Source organism: Bombina bombina, chromosome 3, assembly GCF_027579735.1.
Source record: "Bombina bombina isolate aBomBom1 chromosome 3, aBomBom1.pri, whole genome shotgun sequence".
Taxonomy (NCBI): Eukaryota; Metazoa; Chordata; class Amphibia; order Anura; family Bombinatoridae; genus Bombina; species Bombina bombina.
The window spans coordinates 945,862,321-945,882,328 of NC_069501.1; the positions used below are offsets into that span (position 1 = coordinate 945,862,321).

Consider the following 20,008-nt stretch of genomic DNA (forward strand, 5'->3'; position numbering starts at 1 on the left):
TCAATTCAAATTTAAACCCATAATTTAAAACCCAGAGTTTGAAGTTAAGTGTGCAGTGCCCACATTATTTAAATTAAAGTTTTTGACATTGAATATGGCTAAGCCTCCCTTTTTCATGGTTATTTGATTTAATTAGGTACAAACTCCATATATGTTATGTCTGTTCAGTCAGAGGATGCAGTATCTATTTTTATTTTTCTCTGTGTCTCCATTTATTTAAAGACTGCTGTTAAAGGTACAGTTCACCCAAAAACGTTCTCCCCTTTAAATTATTCCCAATGATCCTTTTTACCTGCTAGAGTGTATTAAATTGGTTGCAAGTGGCTCCTTTACTCCTATTTCAGCATTTGAAATAGCTGATTTAGCTTGTGGTTTCCCAACCTATACTGAAAGTTTTGATACTGGCGTATACGCTATTGACAAGCCTAAGTAAACACAGCCAGCAGAAGAGATTACACCCTCAGCGGGGGGCATGATAGTTAAGTAATAAAATGATAATTTTCCATTGTTCTCTCTATGTATTGAGCTTTGGTGTTCCAGACAAATATAAGATAAGGAAGCAAGTCTGTGTACATGAAAGTGATAACATAATGAGATCTGATATTACCTGAAGCTCAATCCATTGTAATAGGCTGTGGTTTCAAAGCACAAAACCAGCTACTTCAGATACACAAATAAACCCGAAAATGCAATTTCTCAAATATTTTATTTTGAAATATTTTTATTTAGGTTTTTGTACATGCATACATAAAACAGTAACAAAACAAATAATAATCCAAAGATTCCAACATTATTTATGCTCAACTCTCATTTGTGAAATAGTTAAATGTCAAACTCTTTTATACCTTCTGTTGCTCTCTATCTGTGACATGATCCGCCTTTCCGCAACTCCTGCTCTCCCCCCCCCTTTTGGAGGCCTCGTGGTAGTGAATGTAAGGTTCCCATTGCAGTAAGAATGCTTCCCTAGTATTTAGGGTTTCAGCTACTGCGCTCGCTTTCTCAAAGTGATAAGTTATTTTTTGCTTTACCCTTTCAAAACTGGGTGGGGCACTCTTCCAAAATTGGGCAACACTCAACCTAACTATAGTGCAGATCCACATAACTAGTTTGTTATTATGTTTGGTGAAATCCCCAATCGGGAAGTGTAGTAAGGCCTGTTCCATAGTTAAAGTCACCCTCTTCTGGAATATCTCGCTAATGAGGTTAGAGGTATGGTCCCAAATTTCCTTTGCGTATCTACAACTCCACCACATGTGTGTGTAGGTCCCTGTTTCCCCACATCCCCTGTAACACAATTTAGTTAGTGGGTCATTTCCTCCTCCCGGTCTAGCCGGGTACAGGTACCACCGAAATAGCCACCTTTATAAAATTTTCTTTGAGTGTTGCGTTTTGTGAGAAAGATAACCCGCCCATAAGGTTTTCTGTCCAATTTTCGACTGACCACGTTTTCCCTGTGTCCTGTTCCCATTTTAACATGAGGTGAGATTTGTTAGCTGTCGGTGGCCGGTTGAAGATTTTGTAGAGGGCAGAGATACCTCCCCTTATATGATGAGTTGACAAACCTAATGTTTCCAATGTCGTGCATGGCGGGGCTCTTTCACTACCCATTATCTGTTGAACCCTAGATTTTAATTGTAAAAAATGGTATCAAATATGTTTATCGTCAGGGTCAAGGGCTTGGTATTGATCATAGGTCATCAGAGACCCTTCTTTATATGCATCTGCTATCCTATACAACCCCTTGTTGCTCCATTTCTGCTGTGTGGCTGTGTCGATAAGCGAATGTTGAGTTATCAAAGGGGTTATTTTCGATTTCTCATTGAGAAGAGGAAATTTTAAATTTAGCTTTTTCCAAATGTATAGAGTATGTTGTATAGCAATGTAGTCACGTTTATTGTGTGGGGTAGTGTTATGTGGGGTCCATAATAAGTTAGAAACTGGAAAAATGTTTAGAATCTTAGATTCAATATGAACCCATTGTGATAAGTTACTGGTGTGTAACCACTTCAAGGTTTGTGCCATACGGGCTGAATAGTAGTAAGAGACTAGGTTAGGAAGTCCCACCCCCCCCTTCCTATCAGTGCACATGATTTTCTTATTAATCCTCGCCCTCTTACCCTGCCATATGAAGTTAAGAATGTCCCTTTGGAGTTTGTGCAGTTCCGTGAGTGGTAGTGTTATTGGCAGGGATCGAAATAAGTATAGTAGCTTGGGGAGTAAAGACATCTTTATAGATATTATTCTCCCATATAAGGATAGTTTCAATTTCATCCATTTTGCTAACAGCCCTCTGGCGTGTGTAAACATTGGTAAGTAATTCAAGTGGTATAGGGAATGTATATTGTTGGATAGATTGATTCCAAGGTATTTGATGGATTTTTTTGGCCAGCTAAATGAGAAGTTTAATTCCATTAATTTTTTGGTGTGTTGTGGCAGTTTAATGCCAAACGCTTCGCATTTACTCTCATTTATTTTGTAACCTGAAATGCGTCCAAAGTGTTGTATTAAGTCATACACTGGGGGTAGGGAAAGCAATGGTCTAGTCAGTGTTTGTATTACGTCATCCGCAAATAATGAAATTTTATGGTCAGTCTGTCCTATTGTGATTCCTGAAATGTCTTGATTATCTCGTATTTTAATTGCTAAGGGTTCTATACTTAACGCAAAAAGTAGTGGAGAAAGCGGGCAACCCTGACGTGTTCCATTGTTAATGTGTATTGAATGAGACTGATATCCGGAAAGTTTAACATAAGCAGTGGGGAAAGAATATAATGATTTTAATGCGTCCGTAAAAGGCCCCTTAATTCCCACCCTATCCAGTACCGCAAACATAAAGTCCCAATCGATCCTGTCGAACGCCTTCTCTGCGTCCAAAGATAGGAACAGAGAAGGCGTTCCCCTAACTGTGGCTATATTGATTAAGTCTATTATTTTCCTCGTGTTGTCTGGGGCTTCCCTTTGCATAATAAACCCAACTTGATCGGAGTGTATTAATTTGGTGAGGAGAGGGTTGAGACGATTAGCTAAAATTTTGGTGAATAGTTTTATATCTTGATTAATTAGCGAGATGGGCCTGTAATTTTGACAGTGGTTTTTATTTTTTCCTGGTTTTGGTATAACTGAGATTCTCGCCATTAATAATTCCTTGGGTATTTCCTTACCCTGAAGCATTGAATTAAAAACCTGGGCTAGTTGCGGAACTAGTAGGGGTTACAGAGTTTTATAGAAAAGCCCATAGTAACCGTTGGGGCCTGGGGCTTTTGACCCTTTGAGATTCTTAATACAAAATTTTATTTCCTCGTGAGTGATAGGTCTATTTAGGGAATCGCATTCATCTGTGGTGATGGCGGGGAGGGAACTGTTTCCTAAAAAGTGTTGTAGTTCTGTAGTCATGTCCTTGCCAGTATTGCTGGTCTTTAAGTTATATAATCTACTGTAGTAGTCTGCAAAAATGTTCGCAATGTCTTGGGGATCATTGGTAATTTTATTGTCTAATGTTTGCAGCTGGGGAATTGTAGTGGTTCTAGTGATTTCCTTCAGTTTGTTAGCAAGCATTTTATCTGGTTTGTTTCCGTATATGTAGTACTGGGTATCAGTTACTTTTATTGATCTAAGTGCCTCTTTGTTTAGGAGTTTATCCAGTTCTTCATTTATTGCTTTTAATCGTTTAGATATGGTGTTTGTAGGATGCATGCTAAATTGTAGTCTTAAATTATTTGCTTCTAATCTTAGCTTTGTTTTAGTATCTTCCGTGAGTGTGCGTTGTTTGGCTGATTCTGTAATCAGGAGCCCTCTAATGTATGCTTTCAAGGCTCCCCACTCGAGGATTGGATTATTAGTGGAGCCATCATTAAGTTCAATAAATTCTCTAACTTGTTGTTGTACCCTATCTAAGATCACACCTACTGGAGCAAAATGGGGTCGTAGGTCCATGTTTTAAGTCTGAGTGGGTTAATCATTCCCGCCAAAGAAACTGTCACAATAGAGTGGTCTGACCAAGAGCAGTTTTTAATTGAAGCTCTGATTAGCAGGGGCATTAGAATTTGACTGATAAGAATATAGTCTATTTTGGAGTGTGTTGTGTGTGCTGGTGAGTAATATGTGTAATCCCTGACATTTTGGTTCAATGACCGCCAGCTGTCTGTCAGGTTGTGATCTGTAACAAAATTTAAAAGAACTCTGCTCCTCTTTTTGGACGAGTCACCCTGTGTAGAGGCTTGATTCGTCCTGTCTACTCTATCGTTCATAGTGCAGTTCAAGTCACCTCCTACAATCATTTTATGTCTTTTCCACAATGTGAGATGTTTACTTAACTTGGAAATAAAGTTTGCCTGTTGATCGTTTGGGGCATATATGTTGACTATTAAGACAGGAGTGTTTTGTAATGTTCCCATTATTATTAAGAATCTCCCCTCTCTATCCTTCACAACCGATTCTTCGTGAAAATTCAAAGTGGAATGAATTAGTATTAAGACCCCGCATTTTTTTTTAGGTCCTATGGCGTGATATTGTGTAGGAAAGGCTTTATCCCCATATTTGGGAGTGAATTTAGGTGTGAAGTGTGTTTCCTGCAGCATTACTATGTGTGCGTTAAGAGCTTTATATTCTAAGATTGCTTTTTTCCTCTTGACGTCTGAGTTTAACCCTCTTATGTTATGCGAAATTATGTTTATTGACATGATGTGTCTGTGTGGGGGGAGTAGCTTAACAGGTACCTGTGATCATACAAGTGGGGGACCCAAATCCTGAATTCCTGAGGGAGAGCAGTGCGGATCTTTCCATTTGTTGTCTCCTCATTCGAAGAGCACACCATAACTGTATTGTGAGCAGAGGAATGGCAGATTTTAATATTCAACAATGAGGTATACCTAGTAGAGAGAGAGCAATTATCATGAATTTCAATAAAGAGAGCGAGACTCACACCAAAAAGAAGAGCAATGTTGGAGATTATATCGAACAGGTGAACAAAAGGAATCATTATTTGACATATAAACCTATAATCATTATTGTGAACATGTGCAGTTCGTTGTAACTAGGCGGGAGCAGGGAAGAATAAGGAGGGGTGAAGGGTGGGGGAAGGTGTGGGAGGGAGACAGAAGGATTAGGGGGGGGGGTGAAATCCTGAGAATTTAACCATAGTTTTTATATGCAACATTGAGCTCGGCAATAAATGTGGTAACAATAATATAGAATGCAAAAAGGACTATATGCTAATATGGTGTTATTAATCCAAGATCGGAGGAGATAATCTCTTCCTATAGTTATTCGGGAACTTTTCAACTCTGAAACTATGAAATAAGAAGAACAAAGTACAAACTGGTAACTTGTAGGTGGCATGTAAGAGCCTGTGTTCATGAGCTCAAAACCGCTCAATCAGTCCATGGGCCAAACCTGTATCACTAAAGTTTTTATATACTAAACCTCTGAATTAAGCTGAGGAGTCTTCATCTTCGGTGAGGTGGGCCGCCTGTGTGGTGCTGCTCATCTTCGTTTTCTGTCTCTTAGCTTTACCATTTTTCCCCACTGGGGTCTATTCTCTTTGAAAAGATTTCTTCTGGGGTTCTGGAATGGCGGGTGAGGTAGGAAGGTCCGATTGGATTTTTAGGTCTAGTATGGCTTTTCCTTCTTCCAGAGTGGAGCATGCGTAGTTGTTGTTTTGGTAGGAAAAGGTAAGCTTAAAGGGGAAATTCCACCTGTATTTAATGTGCTCCTTGGTGAGGGCCTTGGTTATAGGTTTCAAATTTCTTCTCTTCCGTAATGTAATGGGGGCAAGGTCTGCAAAAATCTGTATGATGTTACCTTCAAACTCAATGCATTTTTTTCTCTGGCAGCTTTCATGATGAGCTCTTTCACGTGGTAGTAATGCATTTTAAGAACTACGTCCCTATTTGCATTTTGCTGAGGTCTTGTAAGGGCTCTATGTACTCTATCCATTAGTAATAGGGGTAGATCAAGGTCGGGCACCAGCTGTTGAAACAAATCTGTCATGGTGGCTTCTAGATCTTTATAAGATTCCGGAAGGTCTCTGATTCGCAAGTTAGATCTACGTGATCTATTTTCAAGATCTTCAAGCTGGTCCTCTAGTTTAGTTATGTAGGATGTGTTGTCCTGAATGGAGTTTTTAATATCTGGTATTTCTTCAGCCAAATTGTCTAGTCTTTCCTCAATTTCTGCCGTTCTTCCACCAATTTCTTTGATTTCTTGTCTAATCTCTTGTAAAGCTGTTTTAAGTTCTTCCTGGAACAAGGATTTAATCTGAGACAGTAGATCTCTATTGGGGTCCTCTGGTTGAATGATTACAGGGCCCCCTAAGTTGCTCGTTGACGGGCTAGTGGTTGTAGCAGGGTTATTTTTATCTGCGCTTTTCTGTTTCGATTGTGACCTAGAAAGGCACTCCTTAACGGTTTGGGACTTGTTTTTCATGCTGTGTTGTTTTATAGAGCACAATAAAAGACTGTTTGGAAGAGGGTAGGAGACACTCTGGTGTATTGTGGGGATGGTAGTTCCCTTATAATTCTCAGGATTTGGCTTGGGAATTAACTTATTATGCACATGACTGCTATTATCCAATATGTAATTGGAATTACATGCTGTATAGGTTTATTGCCCTACTCCACTTCTCTGCTCTTACATTAAAGCAACAGGTGGCAGAGGTCTGGAGCTGAAGAAAGTGTTGTAGTGTCCCTCTCGTCTATTGACTTATAGGCCCCAAATGAGTCTCTCCCAAAATTCCCAGACCGCCTCTAATAAGTGTAGGTTCCTAGGTTGAGAGTTCCGTTCTGATGAGCCTAAGGAGAGGGTTTGTGAGTTGCTTATTAAATTCTAAAGTTTTGGGAGCATGCCCAGCTGTGGGATTCTAGTACAGTGCAAGCCCTTTAGTTGTGGATAATGAGCGTAGCTTTAAAATGGCGTCCTTCCCGCCGTCTGATTATGCTGTGACTGTGTTACTGGGAATGCTGCCGCCCGAACCCCTCTGTTTGTTAATGAGTGTGTTTGAGTGTCCCTCAAAATTTCTTGCTGTGTTCTGGCTAGAAGTGAGGAGAAAGTCTTACGTTTTATATATCTCCGGTTCTCCGCAGGCTCCCGCTATGTGGGCCAATTCACCTCTTTCTCCGTTCCCGTGTAGGGATGCTGCTACTGTTCTATGCCGGTCCCGGCAGTTGCTAACGTCACCCGGGTGTCAACAGCGTCAGATGAGCTTGCGACACTGAACCTGGCAGTCACCGGAGCGGAACCCCGACCCTCCGGTCACTGCTGCGTACTCCTAAAGGCCTCAAGTTTTGAGCAAATGGGTTGAAATGGGACCCGATCTTCAGGGTATCACCCCAGAGCTTGGTGTTGCTTTTGTAAGCCCCTGTAATACTTTTTTCAACTCAGAGGAGCTATATAGTGACAGAAAAAAGCACTTTATTAGTCTCAAAGTGCAGAGCTCCTCTAAGACGCGTCTGTCTCTCACGGCAGTTAGCTCCGCCTCCTCCTTCTCAAATATTTTATACTCTGCAGTTGGTATAACAAGTCATTTAAAATAGATTAATGGAAAAACAATTTTACAGTGTACTGTCCCTTTAACTTGTAATTCACAAATCAATTGAAAGCTGTTGCATTGTGTTTTTAATATGTGCTGCTTTTATACAAGTTTATATTAATAAAAGGAGATAATTAGTCATTTAAAAAAATATATGTAATTATTGCAGTTAAATGTTTTTAGAAATAATGCCACTGTAAAGTAACTGGTTAAACACATAGTCAAAGGGAGACATTTAAAATTAAACCTTCATGATTGAGGTAGAGCATGCTATTTTAATAGACTTTTCTAGTTCTTTATATTTTGAGAATTAGCATCAACTGTTACTGGCCCCATGTCAGCAAATCAAATTAGTTTTTGAAAGGAACATGAAAGTCATAATTACATTTCCATCATTCAGATAGAAATTGCACACAAAAAAAACTTTCTATTTTACTTTTATTATTATGTACTTCATTCTTTTGGTATCCTTTGGTGTCCTTTGTTGAAGAGCATACATAAGTGGGATGTGCACGTGCGTTTCTTGAGCACCATATTGCAGCAGCTGTGTTGGCATTATTGATAACTTGTCCTTTGTGTAAAACTTGTATGGTAAATTATTTATATTTTTACAATACAGTAGTGAGTATAGAAGAGATTGTGTATCATTCTAATTGCTTAGTAACTGGCACTGTGCCACATAATTGTGTGAGTGGGTATGTGAGCAGAGTGTGTGTGGGTGTCAGTGAGCAGAGTATGTGTGTTTTATTCTCCAGGTAATCAATACATTTCCGATGAGCTGGTGCTTTAGTGCAGTGTTCTCAACAATGGTCCTCAAGTACCCCCAACAGGCCAGGTTTTCATTATAGCTGAATCAGTGCACAGGTGAAGTAATCAGCTGATCGGTAACTCAGTGGTTACTAACTTGCTCTCACCCATCACCTGATTATGTCACCTGTGCACTGGTTCAGCTATCATTGAAACCTGCCCTGTTGGGGGTACTTGCGGCCCTCTGTACATGTGTTTCTCCGGCGTATCATATCTAGTGCCTCACCAGCCTCTGACCTCACTGCACGTCACTGGTACATATAGTCCACAGTGGTTTAGCAATCTTTGCTGCACACAAGATAACTGATAACTACATATGTTTACAACTGTACAATGTTGCTTCTATTTTTAAATTTACAGCCCCAACATACTACTGTCAAATATGTCCCTTTAACCAATCCAGATTGGTCTCTTTAACTAGGTTTGGAATATCCTGTCCAATATGTTTGGTTCCTTGAAAATTTCCAGAATGGTGTCTTGACCTTTAATTATGTAAGAATACAGACGGGTTATTCCTTATCTGGTTTATAGCTTAAATCCTGAATGGCCAACTGGTGGCCCGGGGGCTGCATTTTTTTTACAAAAATGATTTGTTTGTTTAATAGCCATAATTGTATAATGGGTCCTTTTAAGGATTCTAAAATTTTGATCTCCGGACCCCATGTGCTAGAAAGTTGGCCATAACTGGCTTAATTGATTTGGACATTGGGAACTATCTTACTGTACCTCATTCGCTTAAAGTGAATGTAAATTTTGATGCTAAAGTGCCCGGTTTTTAAAAAGTCATCAAAATTTACATTTCACTCCTGTTGTGAAAAAAAACTTACCTTTTAATCTTCACAGCAGCCCCAGCTTCCTCCACTCGTTGCAAAGCCTCTTCCTGGGTCTAAAATGAGGAATCTGGCTTCCTCCAATCACAGCGTTGAATCAGACACTGATTCCCCCGGGGGGAAGCTGTGATTGGAGGATGACCTATCCATCATTTCTGACATCATAAATGGCTTGCGACGACCGGAGGAAGCTGGAGCTGCTGTGAAGATTAAAAGGTAAGTTTTTTTTTCACAACAGGAGTGAAATGTAAATTTTGATTAATTAAAGTGCCCCTGTTTTTAATCGAATTTTTAAAAACCAGGCACTTTAGCATCAAATTATCATAAATTTACATTCACTTTAAGGGTGATTGAGAGATAAGTGAGTGGCAACATACAGTTTACCTTACCTGTAATGCTTCAGGGGTTTATTTTTTGACCAACTGAACACATAAAATGCACATAGCCGTTCACTTACACTCACATAGATATGTAAAAAAGAAGAAATAATGTACTTTGTGCTTTCCTTCTTTTTGATATGGGAGGAGTCTACAGGGTTACCTATAGCATAGAAAAGGTAATAGTGAGAGTGCCATAGCCACTTCTTGGTGGATTCTCCCATATTTAAAAACAATTGCTGGTTTCCTTATTATAACGGGACATGAAACCCAAAGTTATTCTTTCATAATTCAGATAGAGCAAACAATTTTAAATAACTTTCTAATTTACTTACATTATCAAGTTTGCTTCATTCTCTTGATATACTTTAATGCAGGAGCAACACCACCCTACTGTGAGCTAGCTGAATGCATTGAGTGAACCAATGACAAGAGGCTTATGTTTTTCATCAAAGGATACCAAGAGAACAACACAAATTAGATAATAGAAGTAATTTGGAAATTTGTAAAATTGCATGCCATAACTGAGCCATGAAAGACAAAAAATGGGCTTTGTTTTGTATATTTAATGCTCAGTGATCAATAAAAGAAAAAAATATAAAAAAAAATACGTACAGTAAATAAATAAAATTACGGTTGTCATAACACAGTTTACATTGCCCTTCTACAGTGAAATATTGCATGGAATGATATGGCACTGTATTACATTTTATATTATATGTTTTTATAGGACACCTTAGCAGACTGTTCATTTAAAAAAGTGCATTTAGAATTCCATTAGAAGCATTTTTTTTAAATGTTTTCATTTGTATAACTGCTTATGTTAAAATGTATCACAGTGACAGCTTTTAATATTGACTGCAGACATGGGTGTGGGTCACATGTGCCAGCATTTGTCTGCAAGGACATGCACAGACTGAGGTGGGTGCAGGGAACCTATGGCCGTATCCACTGGGATTCACATGCACTTTGGAGTTCTCATAAGATTGATAACTTCTATCAGGATTGATTTTGCAGACTTTCAGTATTTATTTTGTTTGCTTTTGGTGTAAATTTCATTTTTTTTTAATTATTTTTTTTGCCTTTAAGACTTGTTCCACTTTTCTTAGAGTTGCAGAATAATGCAAAAGTGCCTGAACAATCTACACCTATTGATTGCTTAGAGCCATTTACAAAGTCATTTGCAGATAGTCCTAATTCACCACGGGCATTAGAAATAAGATATGTAGCTGGTTTGGGAAATGTGCAGCATTTTGCTCCTCACTGGTTTTTAACATCTTTAGGGAGAATAAGGAAAGCACAAATGTAAGTCACATTGCAAAAATACTTTTGACAGTATTTTAAATGTACCACTCGTATTTCCCTTTAAAGACCTTGCTTATTTACACTATCTCGATGCAAACGTCGGTATTTAGGAGAGGTGTGCTTTGCCTATGCTCTGTAATGTACTGCTGTCCACTTGTATCTGAGAGGATATGAATGTTCTCTTTCCATTTTGACAATTGTGTTTTTACTGTTTACTTTCCAGACAAGTATCAAAGAGGGATTATTATTGAAGCAAACCAGTTCATTTCAGAGATGGAAAAAACGCTATTTTAAGCTGCGGGGCAGAACACTTTACTATGCCAAGGATTCAAAGGTAAGACAGCTGAAATTAGCACTTTTAATTCTTACAGGGTTTGACTACACTTAAAGTAATCATTATTTCATCTCAAGAGCATACATTTATATAAAGAACATTAAAGGGATAATAAACACCAAAAATATTATTGTTTAAAACGATAGATAATCCCTTTATTACCCATTCCCCAGGTTTGCATAACCAACACTGTTATATTAATACACTTTTTACCTCTGTGATTACCTTGTATCTAAGCCTCTGCAGAATGCCCCCTTATTTCAGTTCTGACTTGCATTTCAGGCTGACTCTTAAATAACTCCACGGGCATGAGCACACTATTATCTATATGTTATCAACTAATGCCCTCTAGCTGTAAAACAACTGTCAATGCATTCAGATAAGAGGTGGCCTGCAAAGGGCTTAGAAATTAGCATAAGAGCCTACCTAGGTTTAGTTTTCAACTAAGAATACCAAGAGAACATAGCAGATTTGATGATAAAAGTAAATTGGAAAGTTGTTTAAAATTGCATGCCCTATCTGAATCAGGAAAGTTTAATTTGGACTTTACTATCCCTTTAAAGTGCCATAAAACATGTTGAGATCTGTGCATATTCTAAAATGTCTAATTAATTAAAAATCGTTTGCATAATTTTTTTTTAAATATTGCTGGCAAGTATTTTATAATTTCTTTTAAAAATAAGCATAATTAGTTACAATGCCATGCTGTCTGGAACACTGTGCTCCACCCCCCTTAAAAGTGTTTAGACACAGGCATTGTATTTTAACTGAGTTCACAGATTCTATGCATGCTCCAGCAGATAATTCTACCAAAACAACAATAGATATAAATACAGCCATAGAAGGAAATGTGTGTGGGGAGTTAGAGCTTTACAATTCAGAAACTAAAATGAAAGGGTTAATGGCGAGGCACTGCAGTATAAATTTGCAGGTAAAGTAATTAAAGTACATATTATATTATTTTGTCTCTATCCCAACTTGTTTTATGTCCCTTTTAACTCTTTTTCTTTTCTTCAATCAAGAAATCCAGTTCATTCCAATATGCTTAACTATTTAAAGTTCACATTCTTTTTATTTAGCTTTATGTTATATTACTTTTTATATACAAGAAAGGGCGAGTCAGTGAGTCTTCATGACTTTTAAAGGTTCGTAGCAGTGCAATAATATAACGCTCAATTGCAATGCCACTCTAAAGTTGGAAACTGTTCACCATTCAGGAAAAGTGTTTTCTTTAGCTGCCAGTCATCGGCCATGTCCTCCTCCGAAGCCGCATGAATGGATATTTATTTATGAAGCAGATATACGTATCAGGAATTGCATATTAAAAGTACAGTAAACACTAAACACATTTTCATTGGAACTTAGGTTACACTGCAGGTATCTTGCTGCACATGTGTAAACACGTCAGCACTGGAATGCAGTGAAAGGCACATTTTAAACATGGCAGAACCCATGACTATAGGGAGGCTGGGAATATCCTCAATACTATACTTAAAGGGACACTAAACCCAAAATGTTTCTGTCATGATTCAGGTAGAGAATACAATTTTAAACAACATTCCAATTTACTTCTATTATCTAATTTGCTTCATTCTTTAGATATCCTTTGTTGAAGATATAGTAATGCACATGGGTGAGCCAATCACATGAAGCATCTATGTGCGGCAACCAATCAGCAGCTACTGATGCTATCTAGATGTTTTTCAGCAAAGGATATCAAGAGAATGAAGCAAATTAGATAATAGAAGTAAATTAGAAAGTTGTTTAAAATCACATGCTCTTTCTGAATCACGAAAGAAAAAAAATTGTGTTTCATGTCCCTTTAAACACAGTCTACTTCAGAATTTTTATTGTTTAAAAAGATAGATAATCTCTTTATTACTTATTCCCCAGTGTTCCATAACTAACACTGTTATATAAATACACTTTTTACCTCTGTGATTGCCTTGTTTCTAAGCCTCTGCAGACTGCCTGCTTATCTCAGTTCCTTTGACAGACATGCATTTTAGACAATCAGTGCTGACTCTTAAATAATTCCTCGGGAGTAAGCACAATGTTTATCTATATGACACACATGAACTAGCAGTGTCTGTCAAAAACTGTCAAAATGCAGTGAGATAAGAGGCAGTTCGACAGCTTACAAATTAGCATATGATTCTATCGAGGTTTAGCTTTCTGCAACGAATACCAAGAGAGCAGAGCAAATTTGATGATAAAAATAAATTGGAAAGTTGTTTAAAATTGCATGCCCTATTGGAATCATGAAAGTTAAATTTTGACTAGACTGTCCCTTTAATGTTTAATGTCCCTTTAACTCTTTGTCTTTCGGTAGCTAGCAACTTGGTGAAAATTTTATATTTTCTGATTCAGAAGGATGTTGTTTATAAAATATTCACAAAATACAAACTGGGCTCAGCATTAAAGGGACACTAAACCCAATTTTTTTCTTTCGTGATTCAGATAGAGCATGCAATTTTAAGTAACTTTCTAATGTACTCATCATCATTTTTCTTCATTTTCTTGCTATCTTTATTTGAAAAAGAAGGCATTTAAGCTAAGGAGCCAGCCAATTTTTGGTTCGCAACCCTGGACAGCACTTGTTTAATGGCAAGAACAATCCAGGTTGTTCACCAAAAATGGACTGGCATCTAAACTTACATTCTTGCTTTTCAAATAAAGATACCAAGAGAATGAAGAAAATTTGATAATAGGAGTAAATTAGAAAGTTGCTTAAAATTGCATGCTCTATCTGAATCACGAAAGAAAACATTTGGGTTCAGTGTCCCTTTAAAGATTCCTATTAGTAGGTGGGTGCTCATAGATGGGGTTACTGCTTACCCCTATAAACTGCAAATGTCCAAAAAGAAATTCCACAGCACCACAGATTATCTTCAAATATTATTCTTTTATTTCATAGCACATCATGTGACGTTTTGGGCTCACAGGCCTTAATCATGCATATATCACACATTTATTGGGGTTTTCTGTTTCACTCATTTAAACAATTTTCTTCTTTATTTTTGTTCTATAATAATAATATAAATAATAATACCAATATTTATTATTGTTATTTATCATCATCATTGTTATTTTTCTTCATAAATGGAAAGAACCCACAGCTTCATTCATTAATTTTGGGAAATAAGAACCTGGCCACCAGGAGGAAGCAAAGACATCCCATCCAAAGACTTAAATACTCCTCCCACTTCCCTCATCCCCCAGTCATTCTTTGCCTTTCATCCCAGGAGGTTGGCAGAGAAGTGTCAGAAGTTGTTTTTTGTCTCTTATGGAGGGTAGTACTCTTCGACATGGGACGGGAGTTTTAAGTAATCCTGTTAGTCTCTCAGTGAGAGCTTGGATGAAAGTTAGTCCGGAGATGCAGGGAGAGTCTTTCTGCGAAACCATCCTGACTCATATTAACTCCACAAGCAATCGGTGTTGACAAACTTCGCTGCCTGCTTTCTTCTCTCAAGTCTATGGCGGAGGCGATGCTACTATCCGTCACACTTGAAGGGCCGCGTTCCTCTTCAACTGCATAGATACCGGTAAGATCGTTTAATTTTACTTATTCATGAATGTACTGTAACTCATTTGTTCCTGCAAACTTACATGAAGAATACAGGGTCTCAGTGGGACTCCTTTAGTATCTTGGAATCGAGGGTTAATATATCCTGAGGGGGATTATTGAACAGGGGGGTTTTGTATCATGTTTGTTTTGTGATTCAATATATAATCAAAAGAAACTCTGGATAGTTGCTGAAGTAATAGTGCAAATATGCAATGTTCAAATAAGGTGTCTGATGCGTATCATGCATTGCGATAAAGTGCAGCAGTGACTGACAGTTCATATAATAAAGTTTTTTGGTGCCATAATCATCGATAAACTCAAAATACACTTGAAATGCAATGTAATCCACTGGCCTTACAGCCTATCTTACCAGACTTCTGCTAACCCCTCACAAGCATGGGCATAAGAGTATAGCCTCTCCAAGTGCTCACAGGTCTTCACCGTCGTGGCTTGGCGTCCTCATGGATCCGCTGTACTGCTCTGTCGTCACTGTGTTCTGCCCATCTTCATCATATGGTCATCTCCTCCAATAGCAAACGAACACCTGCTCACACCTTCCCCCACAAGCTGAGAGTAGCGGATAAACTGGCGATGCAATAAGATGCAGCGGATGCTCTGTTCTTTTGTTTATGTGATTCAATCTGCTTATGTGTAGTGTTAACTGGGCCCATGGCTTTTAGAACATAACGGCCTTTTGGAAGTAACGCAACCTTTCGTTGGGCGCGCTTTTTTTGGACTATACAGTTCACCTTGTGACCGGGTGTGTTTACGTTTTGGTTTCCCATTTCCGCATTCCTGACTTTGTGGCGACGGAGAAATCTAGTCCGCTGGTGTCTGGTTCATAGGAGGTGGTGAGTGCCCCAGCCATTGTGTCAGGTACCGTTTAAATTACTTTCTATATAGTCCATCTTTTGGTATAATTTATTCAACTATGGAGGATTCTGATGTTGATATTGTTCGTCCTGTGAAGAATGCGAATTGGCCTCGTTGACTCAGGCCACTCAGTTATGTTCTGTAGGCCGTTCTAGAGCGCCTTGTTCCTCTGGCTCGGGGATTCAAGGGACTGCTGAGCCATCCGCCTCGGGGGGCGTTACAGGCTGGCTCGCCTTCATGTTCTACTTAGACACGTTTTTGAATTGCTAGGGGACCCTATTCTTAACGGCTACGGGACTCCTCAGTCTTCTACTTCGATTGGCTCACCTCATTAGACATCAGGGGATGACGTAATCTCCTTTTAGTCTTGTTATCGAGACCCTTCCCAGTTTTGTGGAAGAACAGGGTTTCCGTTAGGCTGGTCCTGCGGGTATTTCTGTTCTTCTTAGGCGTTAACCTTTGGGTTGCCTCTCATTTAATTTTATCTGGTTAGGATGAATTTTATTTTTTACTTTTATGTTTCCTTAGGAAACTTTTTCTGGGATCGATACTCGCTGTTTACTTCTGCAGAAGTTTGTTCGGGACACGTTCGTCCCATGTTTGTCTGTTTTTTCTTCCTCCCTCTCTGAGGGCGGATTTAGGCAGCTCGACAGTTATGACCCTGGTTGCAGGCTGGTCCTTCTTGGGTTCAGATCTTCTGTCTCGTGGCGTATTCAGACACGTGGCGCCTGTTATACCTGGCTGGTCAGGTTGAGGCACCGAGTGCTCACGTTTTTATTTGTGTTTCTTGTTATTTTATTTTACAAGTTTCAACTATGCTTTCTTGAGCGGACTTGCGGGTCCATGTGGCTCATGGGATTATTTCAGTCCTTAATAGCCATCTATCTGGTGACGGGGTCAGTGAATTTCCGCTGCATCACTCTCTGTAGCTTCCGATATCCTCGGGACCTAGAGTATTCCTTCCCACGTGGTTGGAAGGTGGAGGGTTTAGCGCTTTTTCTCTTGTAAGGTGTATCCAGTCCACGGGTTCATCCATTACTTGTGGGATATTCTCCTTCCCAACAGGAAGTTGCAAGAGGACACCCACAGCAGAGCTGTCTATATAGCTCCTCCCCTAACTGCCACTCCCAGTCATTCTCTTGCAACTCTCGACAAGAAAGGAAGTATCAAGAGATATGTGGTGACTTAGTGTAGTTTTACCTTCAATCAAGAGTTTATTTTTAAACGGTACCGGCGTTGTACTATTTTTCTCTCAGGCAGAAATTAGAAGAAAGATTTGATGAACTTAGCGGTTTGTAACTAAGGTCCATTGCTGTTCTCACACATAACTGATGAATATGGGAAAAACTTCAGTTGGGGGAACGGCCTGCAGATTACCTGCTTTGAGGTATGTTCAGTATTTTTATCTCTAGAGAGGAATAAGTTCTAGAAAATGCTGACAGAGCCGTGTGTATTTGAGGTAAGCCTGATGCAGTGATTTAACAGCGACTGGGATCATGCTTACATAACAGGGTAATACTCATGTTAATATTCATATTGCTTAGTGACAAAACGTTTACATGATTTCAAAAATAGGACGTTTTTTCTCTGAGGGAGACTTTATTTGGGGCCTAGTTTCCACATGGCTAGTTAGATACTCCTAGGAATATTTTCTTAAGGCCCCTCTGACATCCAGTACATGGTGGGAGGGGCCTATTTTAACTGTGCAGTTTTAATTCAGACTGAGACATCCAGCTTCCCTAGAAGAGTCCCCTGGCATCTGAGAACCATTTCAAATGGGTTATTTCTGCACAAAATCGTTTTTATGGGCAGGTAGGAGCCTCAGCAGAGCTGTGGCATGGTGCTCAATTGATTTTTAACGTTTTTTAACGTTTTTCAATCTGGCTTGGGGCCTAAGGGGTTAATCATCCATTTGCAAGTGGGTGCAATGCTGCTTTAGTCCCTTATTCACACTGTAAAAATTTCAGAGATTTTACTGTATTTTTTCACTGTTTTGCAGTTTAAGTGCTAGTTTTTTTCTCATAAAGGCACAGTAACGTTTTTGTTTAATTGCTGTTTCAACTTCATTAAAGTGTTTTCCAAGCTTGCTTGTCTCATTACTAGTCTGTTAAACATGTCTGACATAGAGGAAACTCCTTGTTCAATATGTTTGGAAGCCATTGTGGAACCCCCTCTTAGAATGTGTACCAAATGTACTGAAATTTCTATAAACTATAAAGACCATATTATGGAGCTTAAAGATTTATCTCCAGGGGATTCTCTGACAAAAAGAGGGAGATTATGCCATCTAACTCTCCCCATGTGTCAGAACCTAGAACTCCTGCTCAAGTGACGCCAAGTACATCTAGCGCGTCTAATTCTTTTACCTTAAAGGACATGGCGGCAGTTATGAATGCTACCCTCACAGAGGTATTCTCCAAACTGCCAGGGCTACAAGGAAAGCGAGACAGCTCTGGGGCTAGAATTAATACAGAGCTTTCTGACGCTTTATTGCCTGTGTCCGATATACCCTCACAATGCTCAGAAGCCGAGGCAGGTGAGCTTCTATCTGTGGGCGACATTTCAGACTCAGGGAAGGCGTTACTTCAGTCTGATGCTGAGATGACAGCGTTTAAATTTAAGCTTCAACACCTCCGCTTATTGCTTAGGGAGGTTTTAGCGACTCTGGATGATTGTGACCCCATTGTGGTTCCAGAGAAATTGTTTAAAATGGACAAATACTTTTCAGTACCTGTTTACACCAATGTTTTTCCAGTCCCTAAGAGGTTTTCGGAAATTATTACTAAGGAATGGAATAGACAAGGTGTGCCGTTCTCTCCCCTTCTGCTTTTAAAAAGATGTTTCCCATAGATGCCACCATACGGGACTCGTGGCAGACGGTTCCTAAGGTGGAGGGAGCAGTCTCCACCCTAGCTAAGCGTACAACTATCCCTGTCGAGGACAGTTGTGCTTTCCTAGATCCTATGGATAAAAAATTGAAGGATCTCCTTAAGAAATTTTTTATACATCAAGGTTTTATTCTCCAGCCTCTTGCATGCATTGCCCCAGTTACTGCTGCAGCGGCTTTTTGGTTTGAGTCTCTTGAGGAGGCTCTACAGGTGGAGACCCCGTTAGACGATATTCTAGACAGGATTAAAGCTCTTAAGTTAGCTAACTCCTTTATTTCTGACGCCATTTTTCATTTAGCCAAGCTAATTGCTAAGAATTCAGGTTTTGCCATTTTGGCGCGTAGGGCGCTATGGCTTAAGTCCTGGTCAGCAGACGTTACTTCAAAGTCTAAGCTTCTTAACATCCCCTTCAAGGGACAGACCCTATTCGGGCCCGGTCTGAAGGATATCATTTCTGATATTACTGGAGGAAAAGGTCACGCTCTTCCTCAGGATAGGGCCAATAAGTTAAGGACCAAACAGAATCATTTCTCCAACATTGGTGTGTCCGGTCCACGGCGTCATCCTTACTTGTGGGATATTCTCTTCCCCAACAGGAAATGGCAAAGAGTCCCAGCAAAGCTGGTCACATGATCCCTCCTAGGCTCCGCCCACCCCAGTCATTCTCTTTGCCGTTGCACAGGCAACATCTCCACGGAGATGGTTAAGAGTTTTTTAGTGTTTAAATGTAGTTTTTATTCTTCTATCAAGTGTTTGTTATTTTAAAATAGTGCTGGTATGTACTATTTACTCTGAAACAGAAAAAGGATGAAGATTTCTGTTTGTAAGAGGAAGATGATTTTAGCAGACAGTTACTAAAATAGATTGCTGTTTCCACACAGGACTGTTGAGATGAAGTAACTTCAGTTGGGGGAAACAGTTAGCAGACTTTTCTGCTTAAGGTATGACTAGCCATATTTCTAACAAGACCATGTAATGCTGGAAGGCTGTCATTTCCCCTCATGGGGACCGGTAAGCCATTTTCTTAGTTGAACATAAAAGAATAAAGGGCTTCAAAAGGGCTTAAAAAACTGGTAGACATTTTTCTGGGCTAAAACGATTTCTTTACTAGGCATATTATGCAGATTCTAACTAATAATGGTTATTATAATCTTGGGGATTGTTTAGAAAAACGGCAGGCACTGTGTTGGACACCTTTTTCAGATGGGGGCCTTTTCTAGTTATAGACAGAGCCTCATTTTCGCGCCACTAATGCGCAGTTGTTTTTGGAAAGCAAGGCATGCAGATGCATGTGTGAGGAGCTAAGAATCACTGAAAAAGCTTATAGAAGGCATCATTTGGTATCGTATTCCCCTCTGGGCTTGGTTGGGTCTCAGCAAAGCATATAGCTGGGACTGTATAGGGGTTAAATGTAAAAACGGCTCCGGTTCCGTTATTTTAAGGGTTAAAGCTCTGAAATTTGGTGTGCAATACTTTTAATGCTTTAAGACACTGTGGTGAA

General features: G+C 39.3%; 1 protein-coding gene across 1 annotated transcript in view; it reads left to right on the forward strand.

Moving 5' to 3' along the window:
- Positions 1–20,008, forward strand: part of DGKH (diacylglycerol kinase eta) — an 800,492-nt gene that overhangs the window by 198,140 nt on the left and 582,344 nt on the right. The window contains 1 exon segment of the mRNA XM_053705494.1: positions 11,068–11,178. Within this exon segment, the coding sequence (XP_053561469.1) occupies positions 11,068–11,178 (111 nt within the window).